The 13,742-nt window shown below is 31.7% G+C and overlaps 1 protein-coding gene and 1 long non-coding RNA gene across 9 annotated transcripts; one reads left to right on the top strand and one right to left on the bottom strand.

Moving 5' to 3' along the window:
* The first annotated feature begins 479 nt into the window (after positions 1-479).
* Positions 480-4,464, top strand: LOC107363743 (unextended protein). Its single transcript, XM_015931011.3, has 3 exons — positions 480-690; positions 1,713-3,353; positions 3,758-4,464. The coding sequence occupies exons 1-3, from the start codon at positions 498-500 to the stop codon at positions 4,237-4,239; spliced, it is 2,316 nt and encodes a 771-aa protein (XP_015786497.2). The 5' UTR covers positions 480-497; the 3' UTR covers positions 4,240-4,464.
* Positions 4,465-9,215: 4,751 nt separating this feature from the next.
* LOC107363686 (uncharacterized) lies at positions 9,216-13,677 on the bottom strand. 8 transcript variants are annotated; one of them, XR_016198918.1, is made up of 10 exons: positions 13,547-13,677; positions 12,937-13,119; positions 12,661-12,859; positions 12,498-12,566; positions 12,304-12,387; positions 11,913-12,064; positions 11,126-11,482; positions 10,692-10,843; positions 10,500-10,590; positions 9,216-10,320 (listed from the first exon to the last, which is right to left on the bottom strand). It is a non-coding gene; the product is annotated as an uncharacterized LOC107363686 (long non-coding RNA). The 8 variants fall into 8 exon arrangements; XR_016198913.1 differs by having other exon boundaries at positions 12,498-13,119; XR_001568958.3 differs by having other exon boundaries at positions 12,498-12,875; positions 12,937-13,659.
* Between the last annotated feature and the right edge of the window lie 65 nt (positions 13,678-13,742).

Genomic DNA, 13,742 nt, shown 5'->3' with positions numbered 1-13,742 from the left:
TTTACTAATCAATCCAACCATTGAAATATTCAGTTTGGATCATAACTAAATATACAGTAAAATGGATGTAAAGTGTATCTTGAAAGCTGCTTTGGTTTTAATGCCTTAACCAGATTTTCAATTTTGGGTTGACTTTGGGTTTCAATCTTCATACTTTTACCGTTTATATTGTCATTTGCCGATACAATTGTATTTGTGTTGTTGGCTAATTGTCTTGTATTTTATTAGTTTTTGGCCTTAAAGGTTACTATTCTAGTATTTAATTTACACAATTGTGATAATTGTAACTGCAAAAATTATAACTCCACCTTCAACCATTTTTTTATCATTAGATTCTCACTCTGACATTATCTTTGTTTCTCACTCTAATGCATTTCAAGAATAATTACAATGATAATTGTTTATTAGCTGATTAGAGTTAACTGTAACACAATTCGTATAAATATAAGGAAACACCGAGTGGTAAATAAAACAGTCCACCACAAACTATCCAACTCATGGTAAACCTTAAGTTATTTTCATTGCCAACAGCTACTCGAAGCTTAAGCCAATGTTTAGCCCCGCTTTCACACTTCAATTACTACTTGATTCTCGTTAATTTATTCTCGTATTTAATTTTTTCCAATGGAATCCCAATTGACAAGTTTTCAAAAGTCCAGATCGATTCAGGTGCCGTCAATCCATTCTATGGTAAGTAAAAGTTCATTGTTCTTTGTTCATTTCATTCCTTTTAGGGTCAAATTTTTATAGAAATCAATGTTCTTGTTTACCTGATATTATTTTCTCAACTCAGACATAGAAATCTTGTGATTGAAATCACTGGCAATCAGTGATTCTAATAGTACTTCTGTGTATGTTATTTTATGATATTTTGCTTTATCAAAGATGGGTTCACTTGAGTTATTATCATTGGAATCTGTGTTTGTCCTCATCTTAAGAACAGAAACCAACTTCTCGGTCTATCTCTAGCTGATGTTTTTATTATGCTGTAATGTTTAATAACATGAGAGTTTCCATATTTTTCAAAATGAATTTGGAGTGATTTCAATCTTGAAATTTATAAATGATTACACGGTTATCCTGTGATTTTACAAATTCACTGAGCAGACTAGGTAATGTTTATAAATGGGGCAGATTTGATTCACAGCCATTTTTAGAGCTTCACATTTTTTCAATGAAAATTCTGGTGATGATGATTGAATAAAGATTTGATAGCATTCTATTCAGGCCTTGAAACATGTATTGTTGATAAATAATCAGCAGCATGGAATTTATATTTGAAACTGTTATGTTGATAGCATGCTGACTTGATACATCCATTTGTAGCTGTAAAAATAAACATGACAAAGAAAGTCAAAACAGGTTACTGTAAAAAATATTTGAGTAGATTAACCGGGAAATCAAAGGACAATTATTTGAGCTAATCGTAGTATTTATTAAATGATCAAATTTGATTAGTAATCGGCAGAAATTAATTCACAAAGACTTGAAACAGTTACATAAAATTACAAAGAAAGCTTTAAGATTGATTTCCAATAGATGGCAGATAATAAACTCCTTCGTTGATTGGTTAATTGGACAGATAAAAGTGTTAGTTATTAGAGAAAAATTGTTTTTACTGTTAATCATTTTGTTTACTTTCCATTATCGAGATTCCAATTTTCTTTGAGTTTAATTGTTGTGTGTTTTATAATTTTATTACCATCTTTTAGCTGATGCACCTGGAGATATTCCATCTATAACTGGTATTCATGCTGAGCAAGCAAAAGCTGCTGTCAGCAATGAAGGTGTCAACATTATCTTTGCCGATACAAATACTCCGGTCCGTTTATTTGGTACTAACCTTAGCAATGAAACTATTATAGCATTAACATCCCATCCAATGCACAATGAGCACCGGTCATGTGATGACTTTGCTAGAACTGATTCTATTAAAATTTCTTACATATCTGATAACATGGGGTTCATCAGTTTGAGCCTTCCGAAACAAAAAGGTCAGCTTTACATGTGTGCAAAAAATCACGATGAAAGTCATCAATTTGGTTGGTATCATCAAGGTAACGATCCATGGTTAACATTTGAGGTTGAAGGTCAAGTTTTACCTCTTTGGTTACATATTATCGCCATTATCGTTCTTCTTTGTTTGACTGCTTTGTTTGCCGGTCTTAATTTGGGTTTAATGTCATTGGATAAAAACGAGTTACAGGTTGTTGCCATCAAGGGATCAGATTCGGAAAAGGCCCATGCCAAAGCAATCGCACCTCTTCGTCGTCGTGGTAATTTCCTTCTCTGTACCATTTTACTTTCAAATGTTTGCATCAACGCCACTGTCACTGTTTTAATTGAGGAGTTGACTTCAGGAACCGTTGCTGTTATAGCTTCAACCTTGGCTATCACCATTTTTGGTGATATCGTTCCCCAAGCTATCTGCTCTCGTCATGGTTTAGCTATTGGTGCCAAAACAATTTGGATTATGTATTTCTTCATGTTGCTCACTTCACCCCTTTCTTACCCAATCTCAAAAATTTTGGACTGGTGCTTAGGTGAAGAAATAGGTGCTGTCTATGATCGTGAAAAGCTGATGGAGTTCATCCGTGTTACCAAAGATTACAATAAATTGGAGCCATCAGAGGTTAACATTATTTCAGGTGCATTGGAATTGAAGAGGAAAACTGTTGCTGAAATTATGACTCGACTTGAAGATGTATTCATGTTACCTATATCTGCAAAATTAGACTTCGAAACTGTTTCCAAAATTCAAAAGTCAGGTTACTCTCGTATTCCTGTTTACCGTGAAGATAGGAAAAATGTTGTAGCTTTGTTTTACGCTAAAGATTTGGCTTTCGTTGACCCAGATGACAATATGCCGTTAAAAACTGTCATTGAATATTACAAGCATCCTTTGATTTACACTTTTGATGATACCACTTTGGATGTGGCTCTTGGAGCTTTTAAAGAGGGAAAATCTCATTTATCATTTGTTCGTCACCTTTATGATACGGATACAACTGATCCCTATTATGAGATTATTGGGGTTGTAACATTGGAAGATGTTATTGAAGAAATATTACAAACCGAGATTGTAGATGAAACCGATATCATAACAGATAACCGATTGAAACAACGTCGTAAAGCTAAACCCGAATCAGCCGATTTGAATGAATTTGCTCGAATCGGCGAAGGTCAAGATGGTACAATTGTTTCTCCTCAAATGATTCTTGCAGCCTTCCAGTATTTATCATCATCTTGCCCACCATTTACTCCTGAGCATCTAACTCCCTCTGTCTTACGTCGTCTTTTGGGTCAAAAAATTTACTTCCAGCATGTTGTTGACCCTGATAGAGATGAAAAAGGTAAGCTTAAACTTTTCTTCTATTTCATATTTTTCACATGTTTAACTGGCTTTAGTTTTTTGCGAGCTTTAATCAGCCAAATAAAGCAAGATTTCCACGTAAATTACTCATGATTTCCATTAGAAACAAGTGCAGCTATTTTTCCTAATTGTTGTTAATGTTTTAATTGCTGAAAATTGAGTTTTTATTTTTGCGTTTTACTTGCAGTAAACCTATTGATAATTTATTGAACATAAACAATGAAACATTAGTCCTCAATATACTAATTGGATATCAATAAATCTGCCAACATTATTGCCTTATTATGAATTTAAATTGTTTGCATCTAGATGGAGAAACTACAAGATTTCAAATTGCACAAAATTTTCAATAATTTATTGATTTTCATTTTTTATTCCTTACAGAACCAAACTTCAAGCTTTATACTAAAGATAAATCAGTTGACTATTTCGTTATGATTTTGGAAGGCCGTGTTCAAGTTACTGCCGGTCAAGAAGGTCTTTCCTTTTTCTCTGGGCCATTTTCATGCTTTGGTGTTGATGCATTAAAAACAAGTGATATTCCACCTGACTCCGAAACTGGATTATCTTACAAACCTGATTTTACCGTTGAACTTGTACAGACTACAACATATCTTCAGCTCCCTCGTAAATTATATTTATCGGCTGTGAAAGCATCTCAAATGGAAAAGGCCTCTGGAATCATTGGAACTGATGTTGGTAAAGCTTTGGCTAAACAAATTACAAAGGATGCCGAGATACCGACTGAAATGATTTTGATGACCAACAATGTGAAAAAGACTGATTCATTTTTTGATGGAAGTTTATCGAGACAGGATACAAAGAAAAACAAGAATGAAGCCAACAAAAAGGAAGGAGATAGCTGATAGCAGCTTAATTAACTTATTTAAATTTCTACAACAAACAATCATCTGTTCATAGTTTTACTTTTCTTAGTTGCATCGACATCATTAGCAAACTAACCATCACATGATTATAGCATTATATAACATGATATAACCAAAAAAAGGATTAATCTTTTAATATTGAGACAACTGTAATAGATAGTTCAAGATAATGTTAACCAATAAATGACTTATTACAAAAACAAATCTTTCTTCATTTGAATAACCCACTGGTTGAGCAAAGTTCATAAAATCAATAAACTAGTTATGATTGAATAACCTTCAATATTGCTTGAAAGTCAATGTTTTGGCCCAATATGTTGTTTCAAAAGTGTTACACTGTAATTATCATTACGGATGGTAGTTGATGATTAACTGTTATTAATTGTATTAATATGGTTTAACTGATAATTCACAAGGATTTTTCTGATGGATCAAGATAGAATGTTCAGACTTGTTCATTAATAAACGATAAAAACAAATCAATGGGTGAATCATGTAATACATTTTAGAGACAAATATTACATTATCCATCCATCTACACACTATGATAAAGTAGCATGAATAATAATTTAATATCGAAGAGAAGTTCATTAATAAATTAAATTGTCTCTAATAACCGTTTAAATTGTTATTTATGTAAATATCTTTTCATCTAAATACAAAATACAAGTTAATGATGTTACCATATAATCATTTAAATTGATTCAAAGTCATTAGTAAGAAACAAATAAGACAAAAATGATCACAAAAAGCAATTTATTGATTTCTCAATGAATTATTGTTGTCATGTAAATAGATCAACTATTAGGTTGTCCGGCTCGGTGTGTCGGGACTTTTATTTTGAATATTTTATCCATTCCTAAATCAATTTAGTCAATTTTTCTAAAATCATGTAAGTAGAGATTCAGAATTTGTTTGACACATATTAAACCCTTTAGACATTGGTAGCTCGAAAGTAATTCGAAAAAAATCGAAAAATGGCAATTTTGTAAATTTCGAGCTTTGAGGCCACATAGCGTTGTTACTGATGAAAAATTTTTCAGAGTCATTCCATTAAATTATAGTAATTGGGTTGATTAAAAATCACTTTTCTCAATTTTTATCCTGATCTCCAAGTTTTCGAGAAATGTTCGATCAAAAAAGTTTCTATCGCGAGAAAATCACAGGGGGGACCCTTAGTTTTTTAGAAAATTTTGAGCCACACGAAATTTCATTTTTTTATTTTTTCCTAATAAATTTCGAATTAGAAAACGGAGAATTATAAATCATGTGTCATAAAAATTCTGCATCCTTCTTTATATGATTTTCAAAAGAATTGTTTTAATTGATTTGATTATCAATAAAATATTCACATTCAAAGTCCCGACACTCTGAGCCGGACAACCTAATATAACTAGACTTGTAATTATAAGGTCAATGATGAAATAGACATTAAGATTTCAATAAAGATGGCGATGAAAGAAGAAGAAAAAAAAGACATCGGAATTCAATTGATGATCGGAATCATCATTAAATTTAATTCTTACAAGTCAAACCTGTTAGGTAACCTTGACTGGCCCATGCAACCTGAAAAACATCCTTGACCCTATTTCAATTGATCAATGAGCAAGAAAAAAAGTCATAAGAATTTAAATTCTGCAAATGACCAGAAAATATTCAAATTGTGAATGTTGATGGCTGTGAGTCGATTAATTGGGTTAATTTGCATGATCAAAGTACAACTTTGATCACATGAAAAGTCTAGGTTCATCGTGAGATAAATCAATAAATCACGAAGGATTTTGTCAAATTAAGACTTGTTAAGCTAAAGATATTATTGTAATCATAATTCAGTGGCTTAATTTTTCTGATTTTTCAGTAAATCTTTTGCTTGATTGAGTCTCGATTCAGCCGACTTTGATTGTTCAGTATTAATCTTTAGTCATGTGTTTTCATTTATCACTCAATTTGGGTATTTTGAAATGTTGCTCTTTGGAACTACAAAAATTAGTCATTTGGAATGATATCAGTTATTATAATTATTATTTGTCTTGTATTGCTGACTTAATTGATAATCGACAGTTAGTTTAGGATTGATCAGAAGCTTAATTATTTTGGTTTAATAAGTTAAATCTTTATGCATTTATTTCCAAGAAATGGGCAAGTTGAAAAGGTCACAAATCAGGTTGTGTGGATGATGCTGGGAACGGTGAAGGGTCATCTAATGATTAGTGGAGATGGCTTTAGTTGATTTAAATCAATTTAGGTTCTGGAATTAACCAGCAATTTCCAGTCCACTGGGTCAGTTACCAATCTTTACCTAATATCATTTTATATTTAGATCTTATTTGGTTACCTTCTCCACCTTAACAGGTTACTTTCGAGAAACTGTCAAACAATATTAATCGTTCATCGGCCAACTTTCAGTTAAACTAATTAATCTAATTTGATAATTTGCTGGATTCCTTGCCAATCGTCAATTGATAACCATTTAGACAGCATCCAAAACAATCCAATATCAAGCAAATGATCGTTAATGTTGAGTTATCCATTGAGTTATCAGTTTGTTTCTCGTTAAGGTTGGTGTTTACATTAAGCCAATCCAAAGTAGATCGTTAATTCAGTTGTATGTTTTCAATTAATTTCCAAATGATAAGTTAAACAATTTAACATTTGTATTGAAAATGAGAAAACAAAGATTGAGAATTAAGATGATCAAGATGAGGATAAAGCCGACAATACACAAGCCGCTCCTAAAGTAGCCTCTGAACATTTTTCTTCTCATTCTGTTATCGATAGCATCAAAAAGTCATTGCTTGAAAAATAATGATAATAACAATAATAATCATCATATTTTGCAGGGAAAATGGTATCAGAAGAAAGTAAAAATTGACCAAAAGTAAATTTCGCCACGGAGGTTGATCTCATGACCTTGATCTTCCTTTCTCCTTCTCTTTGATCATCTTCTTCTTCTGGCTCTTTTCATCTCTTTTTTTCACAAGTGTTAAGAGATTTGATCATCTCCCTCAACCTCTTGGCCAAAGCAATTTACGATTTTTAAGGAGTGCCTTTCACTGTAAATTGGCCGTTCTCTCCGCAGATCATTTTGATTCCAGAGGCTGTTTCTTAATTATAATTCGTGTTATATAAAGATTCTTGCCGATGTTTTACAACTTTAACTTTCAAGTATATTCCCGATTATTTCAACTTCAAAATTGATTGAACTTGTAGGTTGGCGTTGTTACTGTAATGGAAACAATCAAAAGAAAAGGAAAGCATAAAAAATGATGATGAAGATGAGATTGATGTTACTTGTTGCAGTTGCTGTTGTTGTTGTTTGTATCGCTAATGATGATGATGATGAAAATATCTATTGGTTTTTGTAAAGTAATCAAACAACCAAGAAGCGCAAAATGAAGGAATAACAATATTTACAATAGAAAACGTTTCACTGCCTGTTGAGATGAAATATCACTTTGTTGCACTTCATTTGGTATTGATTCGTTATCAGTTTCTAGTGGTTTTCAGAGTCCAATATTTTTGTTATCATGTATTTCAATATTCCACATTCATTTCAATTCATTCAACGATAAAGTTAATAATAATAATGGTAAAGAAAACAGTAGCAAATCGTGATTTACCCAAACAAGATGTTTTTCACTCTCACTTTAACACACAAAATACAATCAACAAGATGTAACCAACCAACCACACAATTTGATGTTAGTTTCTTTAATTTCATTTTTTCCCTTCAGTTTTTTCCTAACTTGTTCATGTTAACAGGGTGGTGCTGGTCAGGCTGTGAATATGATTTCATGAGGTTATAACCAAAGTATAACAACCAACAGAAGTTGACTTGATTAATTTGAATACCGTGATTAAACTTAATTAAGGTTAACATTGCACGGTAGCAGATCGCTGGTATTTAACTTTGCTCCTCCATTGTTGCCAAATTTACTTGAGTTTCTTTACCATTTCCCTTGTAGAGAAGCGTCAATCGGAGATTTGCAGTTGCGGCTTTTGAGATTGACTATGATAATTAATACCATTACATAAGGTATTGAATATAATAGTACATGTACCATTATAATAACAGTCAAGGTAAACCAATAGAGTGGCCGGAAAGATCCATTGTGATCCAGACAATAATTAAAATTAATTACGCATAGTTGATTGAGTTGACTAGCGGAAACTTGCAAGAAATAGGCGAATGTCGATTACACGGGCAAAATATTGTGTTAACTATGAGAATGTAACACATTTTAGTAGACTGTCATCACAATAGAATCAACAATCAAAGGTAAAACCGGAAAATGGGAGAATGGACACATTTTTGGTTAAATTATCAACGCAAAGGAAACGATCAAGAAACAATTGTTAACAAAAAAGTATATCACATGTTAATGATGACATGTGATTTTATCGCGGTAATAGCGTAAAGAGCGAAATTTAAAATCAATGAAAGGAGCAAATTTTTTTGCCAAAATTAATTATTAAATCCATTTTTAGCTATTAATTTTTTTAATAATCCAAGCTGGCGTTATTTTATTTGCTAACATTATTATACTCCTTGCCCATTGAACCATTTTAGCTAAAATTCCCACAGAAATGAATGAAAAAAAAGGAAAATCAGTTTTCATATAATTTTTCATATTAGATTTTTATATCCATTTTCAACAGGAAAAAATTGTTGCACAAGTATTATAGTTAATCGAGCAAAGCCCACTTTTCAAGTGGCCCCAACCACACCCATGATGATCATTGTATTTATATTTGGTAAATCAATAGCAATTAAGATTGGATGAGAAAACATTTCAACCAACAAAAAGTCTTTGCCTTTTACCCGTTTCAGTTTTGTTTTTTGTTTCTTTCATCAGGAAGTTTATTTCCGTGGATTGGTTTTTATATTTTGTCGGTTAAATGACTGACTGACTGACTGATTGACTGATTGACCCAAAGGTTATAGACAGTAGAAGTAATTTAATGATACCTTTAATTTAGTCAGTTAATTGTTACTTATGCATTTAATGGTAATATTAATTGATAGTTAATAGTTTTTCATGATTTATAATCATTTTTTCTCCCTTCTCTTTTTTCTCTCCCTGTTTTTCAAGAACCTCACGAATTACCATGAAGATAATACAATATACAGATAAAGATTTGAAAGATGAAAATGATGATGATGGCTAAAATAATAACAATAAAAAGCAAGAAATAAATATTACCATTGAATGAAAGATTATGATTGGTATCAATAAATATTGCCATCGATTAAACTTGTTCAACTTGGTACGGAAATGAAATCTGTTGAAGCAAATGGATGATGAACTTTGATGGGTTAGCAGGTTTTGGGTAAAAGATGAGCATTGAAGATGATGGCGAGGATGATGGTGCGATGATAGTGAAGATGAAAAAGAGAGTTAATTTGATTGAACTTCTAGATTTTAAGATGTTTTTTTGTTTCTCTCTTGATCATTCTCTGTATCATCATCTTTATCTTCTTTAAATCTTCTTTTTTTTCTCGGTTGGATTTGACGATGATGATGATGTTGATATTGGTAAACACTTCTTTAAAAAAAAGGCCACAGGGTATCGGTTGACGGGCGTACCAGTCCATCTTACGCTTCATCATTTATCCTCTTCTTTAAAGTTTACTAATGCTTACAATTAATTTCAAAAATAAGAAGAAATATTTCTCTTTTTTTAACTTGCTTTTTCTCATCTTTCATCATCTTTTTTCTTCCTTCCATTCGCATATTTGTTATTGAAATTATTGAACACAAAAATAGGTTGGACTTGAAGCTTGTTTGTTTTTTGGTCGTTGAATTAATTTATTTGATTGACCTTTGGGCTTGTAAAATCATTTTTCAAAGATGATCATGACACAAATGCCTTGTAATGAAGATGAAATTGAGATGAGATGAAGTTTTCGATTGTTTCCAGTTGATTTGTCTTCTGTCTTCAAGTGTGATGTTGGACCAGAATGAAAGAGTTTTGTTTTCCTTCCAATCATTGTTCCGGATGTAAATGTTTTCATCTCATTTTTTTGCCTTCTTTCATGATGTTGTTATTGACACTTAGCTGTTGAAAGTTGAAAGTAAGAGAGTGAGGCAAATTAAATAACTACACCTTAGATAAGATTCAGGTTGAAATCCAGGCAAAAGAATCACAAAATTATGGTTAACCCTGGCAAATTGAGCACACTTGGCTGGGTTCATGTTAATTGTGACTCTTGGATTCCATTAATTTAAATTGTTTACCTTTGTTGTCTCCGGACCACACTGACATCATTGTGCATTCTCTAGGTAAAATAACCATCAGATGTTTTCAACATTGAGTAACGCGATGCATCTAGAATGTAATTACAAAAAAAGGAGAACAATAAATGAAAAAATGAACAATACTGGCTGTTATAAGAGGTTACATATTGTAACAATGATTATAATAATTACAGATGAGCTTAAAGGTTGACACAACCTCAGGCCACCAACATACAACGGCGTGGTCCTTATTTAAGTTGAAAGATAGGCCAAGAACACACAAAATTTGGATATTCATACAATACTGTACTTTACTGATGAAAATGCTGGTAGTTGACATTCATCTAGTAAAGGAAAGAAATAAATAAAGGTAAATTAGAAAGGTAGAAAGAGGAATAAAAATGAAAATGAGATTCCATTTGGGCAAAATTATAGCTTTAATCTAACTTTGGGTAGACCTAATTGAAAAAAATAGGCAACTTTAGAAGTGCTTTTTTCTAGTAAGCTATCATTTTAAACTTCTTACTTTTTCTCTTTCTCTCTGTTAATCGTCTACCTGTAAGAAGGTCTACTTCAAGAAAGGTTAGCTTCAATTTAGCTTGTCTATAGTTAGACTAAATACGCACCTAGACTATGATAATTTACCTAACATAGTTATGCAAAGGCAAACTACTTGAGTGAATCATTTTTTTTAGAAATCATATCAAGAAATGATTTTTGCATCTTTTGCTCCTGCCATTCGAATCGATCGTGGTTTATTCCAATGTCATAAATAACAGTTTCAGTTGAGTTCCTTTGGCTTTGTGCCTTTCAAAATAAAAAGTGGTTCCATCACAATAATACAGCGAAACTTCATATTTGACAGATCATTTACGGATGATGATAGTAATAACGTATACAAATAATAAAAGTATGAGGTTTTGGTTCTCCTTTTATTCCCGTTTGCACGAATCATGATCTGTTGATGGCCATGTTGATTTTACCTAGAAAGGTAATGGTTAAAGAAAGGAGAACAAAAAATATTAGAGAACATCATTTCAATAAAAGAGATTTATCAAGATAAATGTGATAGATTTAGCTTCTTGAATAAGCATCAAGATTTACTTGACCAACTGTAAGGCGATTCTAAAACTCTGAGATAATCTGTCTTTATCAACAGCTAATGAACGGTTAATAATGGAATGCATCATATTTCCAATCTTTTTCATGATCTCGTTTTATCTACTTTCATTTCAATTTACACAATTTTTGTTGAGAAAAATTTGTTGTAAATTAAAATGCAAAAAAGTAGCAAACTTATCATTATTTACATTAAACACAAATTTATTTGCATAAATATTGGATGATGAATGATGATCAGGTTCTGTCAGTGGTAACAATTTCAAGTCTAGGCACCATCATGGAGATATAAACCTTTAATTTAAACTTTTGTGATTCCATTATCCAGAGTTTAACTGTTTCAATGAGTTAAAATTGCATAATATACCAATTTGCTAATAAAGCTTGCACACGGAATCAGGTAAGGCGCTAAATGTACCACGTAAATTGATACCCTTGAGCATTATCTGATATAAAAAGAGGAATCATGTTGATTATGATTGTAATGATGATTGGCTTGGATTTGGACGGAAATCATTTGACTGGAATCTAGAGAGCAAACAAGAATCTCGTTCTGCTTCTACATCTTCAGGGTAATAAAAAAGTACATGAAATCTATTAACTTTGATGAATTGAATAACCATCACATGGAAAGAAAGAAAGAAATGGCGAAACAGAGGAGAGTGATACAAACAAGAATGCATACCAGTTTAATGGCCCAAAGCAGTTCAGATCAGGTGTCTGGGATGCAAATGATGTAAACAGAAGAACGGATTCAAGGTATTTCCGTCTGTAACATGAAAAAAAGAAGAAACAAGGAGAGGTTTAAATACATTGATCGCTTCTTTACTAGCAAATGTACGATATAGCTTAAAATGGGACATAAAAATGATAAATTACCTCATTAAATGTTGGTCCATGTTCCAATCGAAGCTTTTATTGAAGATTTGTTTTCCATCCGTCAATCAGCTGGTTTGTTTTCCCAGAAATATGATCAAATTGGATTGATATCAAGTATCGATAATAAGTACTAGGATTAATGAACGCATGGAAATCTCTTTACTTGGAAAAAAGTAACACCAAGTGGTTAATATCCTCTGAGTCATTGCACCATATCGCACATCTTTATCAGTCATTGAGTTAATATCCTTTCTGGATTAATGAATATTTGATGTTGATCTTTTGAATCCTTTCTTGTCTTTCACTGGTTTTATGTTGGTGTAACAAGTGAACTTGAATTGTTGATGACATCCAAAAGACCTCTAATATAATAGTGAACTGGTTTATTAAGTTGATTTAATAATATTTCGCTATTCAAAAAGTATATCATCTTACTGACTTAATGACTTTCAGGTGAAAATAGCAAAATTTAGCTATTTTTTTATCACAAACATCAGCTGAATAGATTGCTTTGTTTTCGCTCTCTTTTATTTCCATTGTGTTTCAACATCTTTGTCTTTTTGCGTCTTCTAATATCAATGAAGACTATTTTGTTTATATTTTTGCTTTTTTTTGATAAAACCTGAAAAGAGATGAATATTAGTGAAGATACTACTGACACAGATGACAATCAGGTAACCACATTTATATTAATTAGAGTAAATCTCATGAAACAGCTAACACACTAAACTACTTGTGTTAGGATAGACAAATGAAGATTAAACAAAAAAGACAAAATTTCTCTTATTATGGTTTAAGTAAACTCAACTCCGTGAAGTTCACTGCGAGGTTTAACATTAATTGCTAATAAATATGATTGAAAACATTTAATAAAAGAATTGGGTTACACTTTTGATTTGATAAGAAGGTTGATATAATTGGAAACAAGATTGTCAACAGTCTAGGTTGTTGATGAACAGAAGGGTAATTGAATTTTTCGTTTGAAAAAAGTACAACTTACTGTTGGCCAAAAAATGTCTTCTTGATGAAAAAATTGAAATGAAACTTACCAAATGATGAACATTTTTTGTTAATTGCCAATTATCCAAACATCAATTAATCTTTAAAGTGTTAAACAATCACGTTGGTCTCAAATTATATTTCAACGTTTCCATTGCAGAAAGAAATCCTTTAAGGGATAAAGATACGAATAATCAGAGGAAACTTCTAGAAGCAGTAAAATTCTTACAATTCTTAAATTGTTGT

The sequence above is a fragment of the Tetranychus urticae genome, chromosome 2, assembly GCF_039701765.1.
Source record: "Tetranychus urticae isolate SD_2017Ah chromosome 2, NJAU_TeUrti_SD_1.0, whole genome shotgun sequence".
NCBI lineage: Eukaryota > Metazoa > Arthropoda > Arachnida > Trombidiformes > Tetranychidae > Tetranychus > Tetranychus urticae.
This window is presented reverse-complemented; position numbering and strand designations above follow the sequence as displayed.

Coding starts and splice junctions, on each gene's coding strand:
- LOC107363743 (XM_015931011.3), top strand. CDS start 498: ATGGTAAACCTTAAGTTATTTTCATTGCCAACAGCTACTCGAAGCTTA. Junction 691..1,712: donor TGCCGTCAATCCATTCTATG/GTAAGTAAAAGT, acceptor ACCATCTTTTAG/CTGATGCACCTGGAGATATT. Junction 3,354..3,757: donor CCCTGATAGAGATGAAAAAG/GTAAGCTTAAAC, acceptor TATTCCTTACAG/AACCAAACTTCAAGCTTTAT.